The sequence below is a fragment of the Balaenoptera musculus genome, chromosome 1 (genome assembly GCF_009873245.2).
Source record: "Balaenoptera musculus isolate JJ_BM4_2016_0621 chromosome 1, mBalMus1.pri.v3, whole genome shotgun sequence".
NCBI classification, from domain to species: Eukaryota; Metazoa; Chordata; class Mammalia; order Artiodactyla; family Balaenopteridae; genus Balaenoptera; species Balaenoptera musculus.
In genome coordinates, this window is record NC_045785.1 from 73,715,214 (window position 1) to 73,732,967 (window position 17,754).

The 17,754-nt window shown below is 35.9% G+C and overlaps 1 protein-coding gene across 6 annotated transcripts in view; it reads left to right on the plus strand.

Annotated features, from left to right (window-relative positions):
- The window catches only part of PRKACB (protein kinase cAMP-activated catalytic subunit beta), a 148,830-nt gene that overhangs the window by 112,528 nt on the left and 18,548 nt on the right, over window positions 1-17,754 (plus strand). For all 6 annotated transcript variants that reach the window (XM_036869146.1, XM_036869115.1, XM_036869156.1 and 3 more), the window contains 2 exons: window positions 170-265; window positions 3,243-3,365. In XM_036869146.1, the coding sequence (XP_036725041.1) occupies window positions 170-265; window positions 3,243-3,365 (219 nt within the window). The remainder of the gene's footprint in view (window positions 1-169; window positions 266-3,242; window positions 3,366-17,754) is intronic.

The following is a 17,754-nucleotide window of genomic DNA, read 5'->3' on the forward strand; positions in this document are numbered from 1 at the left end:
CTTTAACCTTTATTCACTAAACAGTGCGTTCTTGGATTAGTCTCAATTACATTGACTTAATTTTTTTCATGGTATTAATTTTAACTCTGATTTTTAACTTTCAACTTAGGTACAGTAGTACATTTATTATGAAATAATAAATGTTTACAAGGTTTTTTGTCTTTTATAGGTCACAGACTTTGGGTTTGCCAAAAGAGTTAAAGGCAGAACTTGGACATTATGTGGCACTCCAGAATATTTGGCTCCAGAAATAATTCTCAGCAAGGTATATTTATAATGTAGTTATGTAAGAAGTAGAAATATAAGGCATGCATCACTGTGGACTTTTATAAAAAAAAAGTTTATTGATCGATTTTACATGTTTATTTAACCTAAATATGAATTTAAATCTATTTGTTCATAATTACTAAAAAGTAATTTTTTAGAGTCTACCACTAATCCCATAAACTGGTGATTTTAACTGTGAATCTGAGAGAATTAGTATGAATAAATCTGACCTCTAGATCCATGTTTTGAAGCCAAAAGCATAGCCTTTTCATAATTATTCCCAATACAGGAGGGCAAGGAGGCCCTTGCTCTGCGTTACACCAAGAGGCAGACTAAAGATGACATGTACTAGTTGTCAATTCTTCCTTTGTTTCAACTTTACCACTTAAATGAAAAAAAATGTATGTGAATTATTTTTTTAAATTTTACTTTAAAAATAGGAAATTATAGCAATTGAATAGTTATAGTCTTATTGAATACAGTTCTGCTTTTCTAAACAGTGCAAAATGTGGTGAGAGAAATTTTTAATCATATCACAAAGGATGATTTAACTTTTGTTTTCCTTTCTACTGCTATCCCTTGGTGGAGAAAGCCAGAAAGGAGAGACTGATAATAACTGGGCACAGGAGCCAGGAAAGAGAAAGGGATAACACAGATGCTTTGATATTTACACATTGAATAACTACCCCCTGAATAATTGAAATTTGGCTAACCTACAGAAGTATTAGACTAAAATAAAAGAATTCTTTCAGCTGTCCTCTCATTATCTTACATAATTTATATCATCTATAACTTTTAGTCTTTTATAATCTAAATATCATTAACATATTTCTTCTTTAAGTACATTTAACAAATAATGATAACATAGTAGGCACCAAAACTTTAAAAACTGTATGTGTGTATATATATGTGGTAAAAGAAATAGATATTCATTGTATGAAATTTGGAAAATATAGAAAAATATAAAGAAAGAATCAAAAAACCTATAATCTCACCATCCAGAGGTAGCCTTTTTAAAAAAACATTTTAATATATTTTTCTATGCATGTTATAGTGAATGTACAGTTTTGTATTCAGCTTTTTCACTTGAATGATAATAAGCATGCAAATATAATTCTAATGGCTTATTTGAAAATGTACCATATTGTATTTTGCCATTCTTCTATTGTTGAGTATTCAGGTTATTTCGTTTTTTTCTGTTATAAATCACTGTGATAAACATCTTTGTACATAAAGCTTTTTCTATATTTTAAATTATTTTTTTAGGATAGATTCCTAGAAGTGGAATTACAGGGTCAGAGAGTATGAACATTTTTAAGGCTTTCAATACATGTTGCCAAAGCACTGTCCAAAAAGATTGTAACAATTCTGCACTTCTCAGCAGTGTTTGAGAGTACCTGTTTCACCACACTTTCTCCAGCATTGGGTATTCTTGTTTTAAAAACCATTACTAATTTGATAGACAGTAAATGATATCTAATTATTTTAAGTCTCATGTCTGATTATTAGATTTTTTTAATGCTTAATAGTCATTTAGTATTTCTTTGTGTGTATGAATTATTAGTTCATGTGCTTTGCCCATTTTTCTATTATAATTTAGTATTTCTTACTGATTTGTTTTAGTTTTCCATACCTAGGGTATTGAAAGCATCTGGAATACTTATTATGAACATTAATACACTATCCAAAACATAGAAATCAAAGTTTGGTAAAAGGATCTGTTTCAACGTTACATGCTTTCATTATAGCAAAAAAACATGGTAATTACATTATTAATGAGTTGAATTTAAAGAATTAAAGCAAAGTTGATGCCATTTTTATTAGCAAAACAAAGTGCTATTCCTATTTTACTAGTCTCTCTCTTTTTAAAAAGATACAGAAGCAGGAAATAAAAAGGAAAAATCTCTACATTATTATATTTTAGCCAGTAATTTGAAAATTAAATAGTTTATAAGCTAAAATTTTGAAAAAAGGTTGGACTAGGCGGACTGGCAAAGGTAATTAAAGGCTGTATCTGATGGCAGACTAAAAGATCTGGCAAGAACTCAGCTCATTTCTCTCCATGATCAAGTTGTTTTGTTTTTTTTCATAATCTTTTGTGCCAGTTGACACTGATTATGGCTGATAACAAACTTTATATAAACATGTTAATATTTTATTCTTATTTATTTTCTTATCAATACTTCTAAATCTTAATTTTAGTAGGCTTAACATGAAAAAAAAACCCAAATAAGAAACCTTAGAATTGTACATTTGGTTTGCAACACACTCTTTATACACATCATTTCCTTTCATTTGATGTAGTCCCCACAAAATCCCATGAATTAGTTATCTTTCTTGTACACCTTTTAGAGATGAGAAACAAAACACTAGATGAATAAAGTATACTTAAATATTTACATTTATTATGTTCCACATTAAACTTTTAGCTTTCATAAGATCCTGTGAAGTGGATGGGATTATCCCGAGTATATTCACCCGCTTAACTCCAACAATATAGAATATTTTGAAGTCAACTCCACTGTTTATTATGAAGTACAATATCTACTCTTTCATTTCAAAACTTTTGACCTTTCTAAGTATTCTCTAGAAAACCGGATTCATAATATTATGGAACTAGATTGGGCTTTAAGGGGTAATTTGGTCCAATTCCCTTCCTATTGTTGAGCAACAACTAAATTATCCCAATTAAACAGGGCATTTTTTATTGTCTTTAATATTCTTAATTATTTTAGGAAGAAGATTTAATAATATTTCCTAATATCCAATTTCAGTATCTGGAAATTCTCCCCTTTGTTTAATTCAAATCTGACCTGATACATTTTGTTTATTTTTTATTTTATCCTGAATTACTGCTCAGCAACTGCTTTTTAAAAATTTTCATATGCTTGAAGATCACTTTGAAATAATTTATGACTTCATTCTCCTCTGAGTGAATTAAGTAATAATTGACATTTGGTGTTGGTTTATCTTAGGGCTACAATAAGGCAGTGGATTGGTGGGCATTAGGAGTGTTAATCTATGAAATGGCAGCTGGCTACCCCCCATTCTTTGCAGACCAACCAATTCAGATTTATGAAAAGATTGTTTCCGGAAAGGTAAGTAATACAATTTATTATTCCTTTATTCATTATTTCTATACACAAATGTTAAGCTTTGTAGATTGAAACCATTTGATGTCACCAGAATATTACCCTAAACTGGGAAAAAGACAGAAATATCTATAGTTGCTGCCCTTATATTTAGCAGCTTAAATGAGCAGCACTCATTTAAGATAGCGTAAATACTGAATAATTGAAGTCTAAAGGGCAATTTTACAAACATATTAGCAAAATAATAAAGCAGTTTCCACTATTAGCATTTTTATCGCTTGTAAAACACAGGATCATAGCCCTAATTCTTCCATATTCCTTCAAATAAATAAAAATTGTTAGTTGTTTCATGTGGGTATCTGCTTGGAGAGAAGTTCTAGGGGCTGTTTTTATATGCCGTTGCTTTTTTAGGAGAGACTTGTTTGAATTATGTCAAACGTGACAAAATTGGACGTAGACATAGAATAGATAAGCCTTTTTAAGATGGGAATTCATATAAATGATGTAAACAGTTTTTCATGTTAATGTGATTATAATTGCCATTGATCTTTAGCAAATATGAAATTAACATTAATTCTTCTTGGATATGAGTAGATGTACTATAAGTCAGAGTATTTTACATTTTGTAATTACTCCACAAACCTTTCTTCTTTTGCATCTATAATCCCTAATTTTGTTTCCAAGCGTATTTTGTTTAAAGGCAATCATTCACTCTTGCCGTAACTCATGCATTTAGATCCTTTTTAAAAATACTGCAGTCAGTTTTAATAGAGATGAGCCTGATTCAGTAGGCTTCCAAAAATTCCCAGAAGGCCTTCTATGCATTTATGACAGAGTTCATGGGAAGGGATAGTTTCCTTATATTTCCTTATTTTTCCTTTTCCTACATGTGGTACGCTCTATTAGTTTGTTTTTGTTTATGTGTTTGTTTTTGATGATATAACATCAGTCTTGACATGACATTCCCTGAGATGTGATATAGTTGACTTTTTTGTATTTTGTGACCTTCTAAGGCAGAGATAAGCCTAATCAACCTAAAGAATCTGGAAGGAGATAGAAGAAAATCTGTTTCTTTATATCTCAGCCAGATTCATGTTCTATATTTCGTATGAAAGCTGACCCTTAGCATTCATGAACTTAAAATTTATAATGTCAGCTATTCAGAAGGTACCTTGAATGTCCATAATATAATAATTTATCTTTTTTACTAAGACCCAAATTTAAATACCTGGATGGAACAATACACCAATAGAATGAGTCTCTCCAGCCACCTAGAACCCACATCTCAACACAGTGTTGTTCCATATGTCATAGTGCATATGCAGTCTACAGGGATCACAAGATTTTCAGTTATATTTTACTGTATTTTATGGGGGGAAGTTTTATATTATGGCAGGTTCACAAACTAGGGGACTAACTAAAGAACACATACTTCAACTATGTCAAAGGTAAAAAATAAATACCTCTTACAGCTAACTAAGCTAGGTTTTTGAAAGATTCACACTAAAGTAATATAGAAAGGCAGAACGAAGTATTGATATTTAGGTAATTAAGTATTACTGCTGTCCCTGCTACATTTGTAGATCTCTAAGCTTCAGGTTTCTTATATTTGTAATCGTTTTCACCCAGCGGAATATTAAAGTCAAAGTAAGAGAACTTTTGAGATGAACAAAACAAAAAATCAAGAAAAATTAATAGACAAGGCAGTGATTTATTTTTTAAGAATTTGAGAAGTGATTATGTAAAATCTCAAGAGAAAATAAGGCCAAAGGTCATATGAAGAATAATGAGAGGACTAAAATACTTTTAAATAACTGAATGGGAGAAGCATATTTTACTAGTACAAAGACTAAGAATGCAGAAATTATAGTAATAGTTCCAAATAATTACAGTTAATTACAGAGTTCCTGAATCTTTACTACATTGCTTTTATTTATACTTAATTTCATAGGAGGAATCAAATTTTCTGACAAGGATGCTGTCATAACTAAATTTTATTTACCTAGAAAAATTGTTTTAGCTAAAACAAATGTATCTTCATCTGTATGAATTGGCCTCTGTTTGCCAATCATTGTACATTGTGTAAATTTTTTTTGGCTACTTATGAATGTGTTTTTATTTCATATCAAACTTTAACATTTAGAATCCAGTGGTAGCACACGGTTTAAATTTAAATCTGCATAAATTCTAAAATTGTAACAGTTTAAATCCTGGTCACCTTAGAAGAGAAGAGTAGCAACATAAAATTTTATCATATCACAATATCTGATTTTTTTCCTTTATTAGGAATACGATAGGGTGTTTGGTGTACTATTGTTTTTAACTAAAGGTGCCAGATTATCTCTCCCCATATTGGATGCAAAGTTTTCATTCCTTGTTCCCTTTATGCATTTAAAGTAGAACTCATGAAAACAAAATAATTGTTATTAAGTGATCTCTAGGATCTGTATTATTTGAATGTAAAATCATATTCACATTTCCCAATAAAACCATCTGTTTCAGCACTCAAATCCAAACTAGAAGTTACCTCTATCCACATTACAAAGTATTATTGTCTCTCTAGTTAGTAGCTAAAAGTCAAATTGGAGACGAACTTGTTTTCAAATTTTTTAATTGTTCAAGTCATTGAAAATCCAGTTTTGGTCTTACAGATCCTGTATTTGTATTTAAATTTTTTAATGGTTTTAATGATATCAAATAACATTTAAAAATATACTTTTCATTCAGAATTTTTTTCTTTTTTTAAAAAGCATGGTATTTTATGCAACAATATTTTATGTTGATTATATTTTTGGAAACCATGTTATAAAGATTATAGGTATCATTGACTTATCAAAGTTAAATGAAATGTGTTTAATGAAGTGATTAATTCACTAAAGTACATATATTTGAACATTAGATTTTTATGTTCTTTCTCTATTTACAATATTTTAATTCAAATTGGTATTTATAAATGCACAGAAAGATGATCAATCAGCTTGTTAGATCCTCTCCTACACATATTTTGCCTTTAAAAAAAAACAGAGGAGGTGGTATTTATTTATTTTTATTGGGGTATAGTTGTTTTACAATGTTGTGTTAGTTTCTACTGTACAGCGAAGTGGATTTCCCTGTGCTATACAGCAAGTTCTTATTATTTAACTGTTTTACACATATTAGTGTATATATGTCAATCTCAATCTCCCAATTCATCCCACCACCCCTGCCCCCTGCTTCCCCTGCTTGGTGTCCATATGTTTGTTCTCTACATCTGTGTCTCTTTTTCTGCCTAGCAAACTGGTTCATCTGTACCATTTTTCTAGATTCCACATATATGCGTTAATATATGATATTTGTTTTTCTCTTTCTGACTTAACTTCACTCTGTATGACACTCTTCTAGGTCCCTCCATGTCTCTACAAATAACCCAATTTTGTTCCTTTTTATGGCTGAGTAATATTCCGTTGTATATATGTACCACATCTTCTTTATATATTTGTCTGTTGATGGACATTTAGCTTGTTTCCATGACCTGGCTATTGTAAATAATGCTGCAGTGAATATTGGGGTGCATGTGTCTTTTTGAATTATGGTTTTCTCTGGGTATATGTCCATTAGTGCGATTGCTGGGTCATATGGTAAGTATATTTTTAGTTTTTTAAGGAACCTCCATACTGTTCTCCATAGTGGCTGTATCAATTTACATTCCCACCAACAGTGCAAGAGGTTTCCCTTTTCTGCACACCCTCTCCACACTTATTGTTTGTAGACTTTCTGATGATGCCCATTCTAATCGGTGTGAGGTAATACCTCATTGTAGTTTTGATTTGTATTTCTCTAATAATTAGTGATGTTGAGCAGCTTTTCCTGTGCCTCTTGGCCATCTGTATGTCTTCTCTGGAGAAGTGTCTATTTAGGTCTTCGGCCCAATTTTTGATTGGGTTCTTTGTGTTTTTGATATTGATCTGCATGAACTGTTTATATATTTTGGAGATTAATCCTTTGCCTGTTGATTCGTTTGCAAATATTTTCTCCCATTCTGGAGGTTGTCTTTTGTCTTATTTATGGTTTTCTTTGCTGTGCAAGAGCTTTTGTTTCATTAGGTCCCATTTGTTTATTTTTGTTTTTATTTCCATTACTCTAGGAGGTGGGTCAAAAAAGATCTTGCTGTGATCTATGTCGTAGAGTGTTCTTCTTATGCTTTCCTCTAAGAGTTTTATAGTGTCCGGTCTTACATTTAGGTCTTTAATCCATTTTGAGTTTATTTTTGCATATGGTGTTAGGGAGTGTTCTAATTTCATTCTTTTACATGTAGCTGTCCAGTTTTCCCAGCACCACTTATTGAAGAGACTGTCTTTTCTCCATTGTGTATCCTTGCCTCCTTTGTCATAGATTAGTTGACCATAGGTGCGTGGGTTTATCTCTGGGCTTTCTATCCTGTTCCATTGATCTATATTTCTGTTTTTGTGCCAATACCATATTGTCTTGATTACTGTAGCTTTTTCTGCATCTATTGAGATGACTATATGGTTTTTATCCTTCAATCTGTTAATATGGTGTGTCACATTGATTGATTTGTGTATATTGAAGAATCCTTGCATCCCTGGGATAAATGCCACTTGATCATGGTGTATGATCCTTCTAATGTGTTGCTGGATTCTGTTTGCTAGTATTTTGTTGAAGATTTTTGTATCTGTATTCATCAGTGATATTGGTCTGTAATTTCCTTTTTTTGTAGTATCTTTGTCTGGTTTTGGTATCAGGGTGATTATGTCCTCGTAGAATGAGTTTGGGAATGTTCCTTACACTGCAATTTTTTGGAAGAGTTTGAGGAGGATGGGTGTTAGCTCTTCTCTAAATGTTTGATAGAATTCACCTGTGAAGCCATCTGGTCCTGGACTTTTGTTTATTGGAAGATTTTTTTTTTTTAAACATCTTTATTGGAGTATAATTGCTTTACAATGGTGTGTTAGTTTCTGCTTTTAACAAAGTGAATCAGTTATACATATACATATGTTCCCATATCTCTTCCCTCTTGAATCTCCCTCCCTCCCACCCTCGCTATCCCACCCCTCTAGGTGGTCACAAAGCACCGAGCTGATCTCCCTGTGCTATGCGGCTGCTTCCCACTAGCTATCTATTTTACGTTTGGTAGTGTATATATGTCTATGCCACTCTCTCACCCTGTCACATCTTACTCCTCCCCCTCCCCATATCCTCAAGTCCATTCTCTAGTAGGTCTGTGTCTTTATTCCCGTCTTGCCACTAGGTTCTTCATGACCTTTATTTTCCCTTAGATTCCATATATATGTGTTAGCATACTGTATTTGTTTTTCTCTTTCTGACTTACTTCACTCTGTATGACAGACTCTAACTCCATCCACCTCACTACAAATACCTCCATTTCATTTCTTTTTATGGCTGAGTAATATTCCATTGTATATATGTGCCACATCTTCTTAATCCATTCATCTGATGATGGACACTTAGGTTGCTTCCATGTCCTGGCTATTGTAAATAGAGCTGCAATGAACATTTTGGTACATGACTCTTTTTGAATCATGGTTTTCTCAGGGTATATGCCCAGTAGTGGGATTGCTGGGTCATATGGTAAGTATATTTTTAGTTTTTTAAGGAACCTCCATACTGTTCTCCATAGTGGCTGTATCAATTTACATTCCCACCAACAGTGCAAGAGTGTTCCCTTTTCTCCACACCCTCTCCAGCATTTATTGTTTGTAGATTTTTTCATGATGGCCATTCTGACCAGTGTGAGATGATATCTCATTGCAGTTTTGATTTGCATTTCTCTAATGATTACTGATGTTGAGCATTCTTTCATGTGTCTGTTGCCAATCTGTATATCTTCTTTGGAGAAATGTCTATTTAGGTCTTCTGCCCATTTTTGGATTGGGTTGTTTGTTTTTTTGTTATTGAGCTGCATGAGCTGCTTGTAAATCTTGGAGATTAATCCTTTGTCAGTTGCTTCATTTGCAAATATTTTCTCCCATTCTGAGGGTTGTCTTTTAGTCTTGTTTATGGTTTCCTTTGCTGTGCAAAAGCTTTTAAGTTTCATTAGGTCCCATTTGTTTATTTGTGTTTTTATTTCCATTTCTCTAGGAGCTGGGTCAAAAAGGATCTTGCTGCGATTTATGTCATAAGAGTGTTCTGCCTATGTTTTCCTCTAAGAGTTTTATAGTGTCTGGCCTTACACTTAGGTCTTTAATCCATTTTGAGTTTATTTTTGTGTATGGTGTCAGGGAGTGTTCTAATTTCATACTTTTACATGTACCTGTCCAGTTTTCCTAGTACCACTTATTGAAGAGGCTGTCCTTTCTCCACTGTATATGCTTGCCTCCTTTATCAAACATAAGGTGACCATATGTGCGTGGGTTTATCTCTGGGCTTTCTATGCTGTTCCATTGATCTATATTTCTGTTTTTGTGCCAGTACCAAACTGTCTTGATTACTGTAGCTTTGTAATATAGTCTGAAGTCAGGGAGCCTGATTCCTCCAGCTCCGTTTTTCTTTCTCAAGATTGCTTTGGCTATTCGGGGTCTTTTGTGTTTCCATACAAATTGTGAAATTTTTTCTTCTAGTTCTGTGAAAAATGCCAGTGGTAGTTTGATAGGGATTTCATTGGATCTTTAGATTGCTTTGGGTAGTAGAGTCATTTTCACAATGTTGATTCTTCCAATCCAAGAACATGGTATATCTCTCCATCTATTTGTATCATCTTTAATTTCTTTCATCAGTGTCTTATAATTTTCTGCATACAGGTCTTTTGTCTCCTTAGGTAGGTTTATTCCTAGATGTTTTATTTTTTTTGTTGCAATGGTAAATGGGAGTGTTTTCTTAATTTCACTTTCAGATTTTTCATCATTAGTATATAGGAATGCAAGAGATTTCTGTGCATTAATTTTGTATCCTGCTACTTTACCAAATTCATTGATTATCTCTAGTAGTTTTCTGGTAGCATCTTTAGGATTCTCTATGAATAGTATCATGTCATCTGCAAACAGTGACAGCTTTACTTCTTCTTTTCCGATTTGGATTCCTTTTATTTCTTTTTCTACTCTGATTGCTGTGGCTAACACTTCCAAAACTATGTTGAATAATAGTGGTGAGAGTGGGCAACCTTGTCTTGTTCCTGATCTTAGTGGAAATGGTTTCAGTTTCTCACCATTGAGGACAATGTTGGCTGTGGGTTTGTCATATATGGCCTTTATTATGTTGAGGAAAGTTCCCTCTATGCCTACTTTCTGCAGGGCTTTTATCATAAATGGGTGTTGAATTTTGTCAAAAGCTTTCTCTGCATCTATTGAGATGATCATATGGTTTTTCTCCTTCAATTTGTTAATATGGTGTATCACGTTGATTGATTTGCATATATTGAAGAATCCTTGCTTTCCTGGAATAAACCCCACTTGATCATGGTGTATGATCCTTTTAATGTGCTGTTGGACTTTGTTTGCTAGTATTTTGTTGAGGATTTTTGCATCTATGTTCATCAGTGATATTGGCCTGTAGTTTTCTTTCTTTGTGACATCTTTCTCTGGTTTTGGTATCAGGGTGATGGTGGCCTCGTAGAATGAGTTTGGGAGTGTTCCTCCCTCTGCAATATTTTGGAAGAGTTTGAGAAGGATAGGTGTTAGCTCTTCTCTGAATGTTTGATAGAATTCGCCTGTGAAGCCATCTGGTCCTGGGCTTTTGTTTGGTGGAAGATTTTTAATCACAGTTTCAATTTCAGTGCTTGTGATTGGTCTGTTCATATTTTCTGTTTCTTCCTGGTTCAGACTCGGCAGGTTGTGCATTTCTAAGAATCTGTCCATTTCATCCAGGTTGTCCATTTTATTGGCATAGAGTTGCTTGTAGTAATCTCTCATGATCGTTTGTATTTCTGCAGTGTCAGTAGTTACTTCTCCTTTTTCATTTCTAATTCTATTGATTTGAGTCTTCTCCCTTTTTCTCTTGATGAGTCTGGCTAATGGTTTATCAATTTTGTTTATCTTCTCAAAGAACCAGCTTTTAGTTTTATTGATCTTCGCTATTGTCTCCTTCACTTCTTTTTCATTTATTTCTGATACAATCTTTATGATTTCTTTCCTTCTGCTAGCTTTGGGGTTTTTTTTGTTCTTCTTTCTCTAATTGCTTTAGGTGCAAGGTTAGGTTGTTTATTCGAGATGTTTCCTGTTTCTTGAGGTAGGCTTGTATTGCTATAAACTTCCCTCTTAGCACTGCTTTTGCTGCATCCCATAGATTTTGGGTCATCGTGTCTCCATTGCCATTTGTTTCTAGGTATTTTTTGATTTCCCCTTTGATTTCTTCAGTGGTCACTTCGTTATTAAGTAGTGTATTGTGTAGCCTCCATGTGTTTGTATTTTTTACAGATCTTTTCCTGTAATTGATATCTAGTCTCATAGCGTTGTGGTCGGAAAAGATACTTGATACGATTTCAATTTTCTTAAATTTACCAAGGCTTGATTTGTGACCCAAGATATGATCTATCCTGGAGAATGTTCCATGAACGCTTGAGAAAAATGTGTACTCTGTTGTTTTTGGGTGGAATGTCCTATAAATATCAATTAAGTCCATCTTGTTTAATGTATCATTTAAAGCTTGTGTTTCCTTATTTATTTTCATTTTGGATGATCTGTCCATTGGTGAAAGTGGGGTGTTAAAGTCCCCTACTATGATTGTGTTGCTGTCAATTTCCCCTTTATGGCTGTTAGTATTTGCCTTATGTATTGAGGTGCTCTTATGTTGGGTGCATAAATATTTACAATTGTTATACCTTCCTCTTGGATCGATCCCTTGATCATTATATAGTGTCCTTCTTTGTCTCTTGTAATAGTCTTTATTTTAAAGTCTATTTTGTCTGATATGAGAATTGCTACCCCAGCTTTCTTTTGATTTCATTTGCATGGAATATCTTTTTCCATCCCATCACTTTCAGTCTGTATGTGTCTCTAGGTCTGAAGTGGGTCTCTTGTAGACAGCATATATATGGGTCTTGTTTTTGTATCCATTCAGCCAGTCTGTGTCTTTTGGTGGGAGCATTTAATCCATTTACATTTAAGGTAATTATCGATATGTATGTTCCTATTCCCATTTTCTTAAATGTTTTGGGTTTGTTATTGTAGGTGTTTTCCTTCTCTTGTGTTTCTTGCCTAGAGAAGTTCCTTTAGCATTTGTTTTAAAGCTGGTTTGGTGGTGCTGAACTCTCTCAGCTTTTGCTTGTCTGTAAAGGTTTTAATTTCTCCATCACATCTGAATGAGATCCTTGCTGGGTAGAGTAATCTTGGTTGTAGGTTTTTCTCCTTCATCACTTTAAGTATATCCTGCCACTCCCTTCTGGCTTGCAGAGTTTCTGCTGAAAGATCAGCTGTTAACCTTATGGGGATTCCCTTGTGTGTTATTTGTTGTTTTTCCCTTGCTGCTTTTAATATGTTTTCTTTATATTTAAGTTTTGATAGTTTGATTAATATGTGTCTTGGCATGTTTCTCCTTGGATTTATCCTGTATGGGACTCTCTGTGCTTCCAGGACTTGATTAACTATTTCCTTTCCCATATTAGGGAAGTTTTCAAGTATAATCTCTTCAAATATTTTCTCACTCCCTTTCTTTTTCTCTTCTTCTTCTGGGACCCCTATAATTCGAATGTTGGTGCATTTAATGTTGTCCCAGAGGTCTCTGAGACTGTCCTCAGTTCTTTTCATTCTTTTTTCTTTATTCTGCTCTGCAGTAGTTATTTCCACCATTTTATCTTCCAGGTCACTTATCCTTTCTTCTGCCTCAGTTATTCTGCTATTGATTCCGTCTAGAGTATTTTTAATTTCATTTATTGTGTTTTTCATCGTTGCTTGGTTCCTCTTTAGTTCTTCTACGTCCTTGTTAAATGTTTCTTGCATTTTGTCTATTCTATTTCCAAGATTTTGGATCATCCTTACTATCATTATTCTGAATTCTTTTTCAGGTAGACTACCTATTTCCTCTTCATTTGTTAGGTCTGGTGTGTTTTGACCCTGCTCCTTCATCTGCTGTGTTTTTTTCTGTCTTCTCATTTTGCTTATCTTACTGTGTTTGGGGTCTCCTGTTCACAGGCTGCAGGTTCGTAGTTCCCGTTGTTTTTGGTATCTGTCCCCATTGGCTAAGGTTGGTTCAGTGGGTTGTGTAGGCTTCCTGGTGGAGGGGACTAGTGCCTGTGTTCTGGTGGATGAGGCTGGATCTTGTCTTTCTGGTGGGCACGTCCACGTCTGGTGGTGTGTTTTGGGGTGTCTGTGGCCTTATTATGATTTTAGGCAGCCTCTCTGCTAATGGATGGGGCTGTGTTCCTGTCTTGCTAGTTGTTTGGCATAGGGCGTCCAGCATTGTAGTTTGCTGGTCGTTGAGTGAAGCTGGGTCTTGATGTTGAGATGGAGATCTCAGAGAGATTTTCGCCGTTTGGTATTACGTGGAGCTGGGAGGTCTCTTGTGGACCAGTGTCCTGAAATTGGCTCTCCCACCTCAGAGGCACAGCCCTGATGCCTGGCTGGAGCACCAAGAGCCTTTCATCCGCATGGCTCAGAGAAAAAGGGAGAAAAAATAGAAGGAAAGGAAAAAAGAGGATAAAATAAAATAAAATAAAGCTATTATAAAGCAAAGCTATACAGACAAAATCTCACCCAGAAGCATACACATATACACTCACAAAAAAAGGAAAAGGGGAAAAATTAATATATCCTGCTTCCAAAGTCCACCTCCTGAATTTGGGATGATTCGTTGTCTATTCAGGTATTCAACAGATGCAGGCACGTCAAGTTGTTTGTGGAGTTTTAATCCGCTAATTCTGAGGCTGCTGGGAGAGATTTCCCTTTCTCTTCTTTGTTCGCACAGCTCCCGGGGTTCAGCTTTGGATTTGGACCCGCCTCTGCGTGTAGGTTGCCTGAGGGCGTCTGTTCCCTGCCCAGACAGAACGGGGTTAAAGGAGCAGCTGCTTCGGGGGCTCTGGCTCACTTGGGCGGGGGGGAGGGAAGGATACGGATGCGGGGCGAGCCTGCGACGGCAGAGTCCGGCATGATGTTGCACCAGCCCGCAGCGCGCCGTGCGTTCTCCCGGGGAAGTTGTCCCCGGATCACGGGAGCCTGGCCATGGCGGGCTGCACCGGCTCCCGGGAGGGGAGCTCACAGGCTGTTTGGTGGCGGCAGCAGCAGCCTTAGCGTCTCATGCCCGTCTCTGGGTTCCACGCTGATAGCCGCGGCTCGCGCCTGTCTCTGGAGCTCCTTTAAGCGGTGCTGTTAATCTCCTCCCCTCGCCCACCCGGAAACAAAGAGGCAAGAAAAAGTCTCTTGCCTCTTCGGCAGCTGCAGACTTTTTCCTGGACTCCCTCCCGGCTAGCTGTGGTGCACTAACCCCTTCAGGCTGTGTTCATGCCGCCAACCCCAGTCCTCTCCCTGGGATCCGACCGAAGCCCGAGCCTCAGCTCCCAGCCCCCGCCCGCCCTGGCGGTGTGCAGACAAGCCTCTCGGGCTGGTGAGTGCTTCTCGGCACCGATCCTCTGTGGGGGAGTCTCTCCGCTTTGCCTTCCGCACCCCTGTGGCTGCGCTCTCCTCCGTGGCTCCGAAGCTTCCCCCTCTGCCACCCGCAGTCTCCGCCCGCGAAGGGGCTTCCTAGCGTGTGGAAACCTTTCCTCCTTCATGGCTCCCTCCCACTGGTGCAGGTCCTGTCCCTATTCTTTTATCTCTGTTTTTTCTTTTTTTCTTTTGCCCCACCCAGTTACATGGGGAGTTTCTTGCCTTTTGGGAGGTCTGAGGTCTTCTGCCAGTGTTCAGTGGGTGTTCTGTAGGAGCATTTCCACGTGTAGATGTATTTCTAATGTATCTATGGGAAGGAAGGTGATCTCCGCGTCTTACTCTTCCGCCATCTTCTCTTACTCTTCCGCCATCTTCTATTGGAAGATTTTTAATCACAGTTTCAATTTCATTACTTGTGATTGGTCTGTTCATAATTTCTCTTTCTTCCTGGTTCAGTCTCTCAAGGTTTTACTTTTCTAAGAATTTGTCCATTTCTTCCAGGTTGTCCATTTTATTGGCATATCGTTGCTTGTAGTAGTCTCTTAGGATGCTTTGTATTTCTGCACTGTCCGTTGTAACTTCTCCTTTTTCATTTCTAATTTTATTGATTTGAGTCCTCTCCCTCTTTTTCTTGATGAGTCTGGCTAAAGGTTTATCAATTTTGTTTATCTTCTCAAAGAACGAGCTTTTAGTTTCATTGATCTTTGCTATTGTTTTCTTCATTTCTATTTGATTTATTTCTGATCTGATTTTTATGATTTCTTTCCTTCTACTAACTTTGGGTTTTGTTTGTTCTCCTTTCTCTAGTTCCTTTAGGTGTAAGGTTAGATTGTTTATTTGAGATTTTTCTGATTTCTTGAGGTAGGATTGTATTGCTATAGCCTTCCCTCTTCGAACTGCTTTTGCTGCATCCCATAGGTTTTGGGTCATTGTGTTTTCGTTGTCATTTGTCTCTAGGTATTTTTTGATTTCCTCTTTGATTTCTTCAGTGATCTCTTGGTTATTTAGTAACGTATTTTTTAGCCTCCGTGTGTTTGTGTTTTTTAAATTTTTTGTTTTTCCTATAATTTATTTCTAATCTCATAGCATTGTGGTTGGAAAAGATGCTTGATATGATTTCAGTTTTCGTAAATTTACCAATGCTTGATTTGTGACCCAAGATGTGATCTATTCTGGAGAATGTTCCATGTACACTTGAGAAGAAAGTGTAATCTTCTGTTTTGGGAGGGAATGTCCTATAAATATCAATTAAACCTATCTGGTCTATTGTGTCATTTAAAGCTTGTGTTTCCTTATTTATTTTCATTTTGGATGATCTGTCCATTGGTGAAAGTGGGCTGTTAAAGTCCCGTACTATGATTGTGTTACTGTTGATTTCCCCTTTTATGGCTGTTAGCATTTGCCTTATGTATTGAGGTGCTCCTATGTTGGGTGCATAAATATTTACAATTGTTATATCTTCTTCTTGGATTGATCCCATGATTATTATGTTGTGTCCTTCTTTGTCTCTTGTAATAGTCTTTATTTTAAAGTCTATTTTGTCTTATATGAGAATTGCTACTCCAGCTTTCTTTTGATTTCCATTTGCATGGAATATCTTTTTCCATCCCCTCACTTTCAGTCTGTATGTGTCCCTAGGTCTCAAGTGGGTCTCTTGTAGACAGCATATATACGGGTCTTGTTTTTGTATCCATTCAGCCAGTCTGTCTTGGTTGGAGTGTGTAATCCATTCACATTTAAGGTAATTATCGACATGCATGTTCGCATGTTCCTATTACCATTTTCTTAATTGTTTTGGGTTTATTTTTGTAGGTCCTTTTCTTCTCTTGTGTTTCCCACTTAGAGAAGATTCTGTAGCATTTGTTGTAGAGCTGGTTTGGTGGTGCTGAATTCTCTTAGCTATTGCTTGTCTGTAAAGCTTTTGATTTCTCTGTCGAATCTGAATGAGATTCTTGCTGGGTAGAGTATTCTTGGTTTTAGGTTGTTCCCTTTCATCACTTTAAATATATCATACCACTCCCTTCTGGCTTGCAGAATTTCTCCTGATAAATCAGCTGTTAAATGTATGGAGTTACCTTGCATGCTATTTGTCATTTTTCCCTTGTTTATTTTAACATTTTTCTTTGTCTTTAATTTTTTTCAGTTTGATTACTATGTGTCTCGGCTTGTTTCTCCTTGGGTTTATCCTGCCTGGGATTCTCTGTGCTTCCTGGACTTGGGTGGCTATTTCCTTTCCCATGTTAGGGAAGTTTTCTACTATAATCTCGTTAGGTAAGCTTTCTACTATAATCTCTTCAAATATTTTCTTGGGTCCTTTCTCTCTCCCTTTTCCTTCCGGGACCCCTATAATGTGAATGTTGGTGCATTTAATGTTGTCCCAGAGTCTCTTAGGCTGTCTTCATTTCTTTTCATTCTTTTTTCTTTATTCTGTTCTGCGGCAGTGATTTCCACCATTGTGTCTTCCAGGTCACTTATCCATTCTTCTGCCTCAGTTATTCTGCTGTTGATTCCTTCTAGTGTATTTTTCATTTTATTTATTGTATTGTTCATCTCTGTTTGTTTGTTCTTTAATTCTTCTAGGTCTTTGTTAAACATTTCTTGCATCTTCTTGATCCTTGCCTCCATTCTTTTTCCAAGGGCCTCAATCATCTTCACTATCATTATTCTGAATTTTCTGAAAAGTTCCTATCTCCACTTCATTTAGTTGTTTTTCTCAGGTTTTATCTTGTTCCTTCATCTGGGACATAGTCCTGTGCCTTTTCATTTTGTCTGTCTTTCTGTGATTGTGGTTTTCGTTCTGCAGGCTACAGGATTATAGTTCTTCTTGCTTCTGCTGTCTGCCCTCTGGTGGATGAGGCTATCTA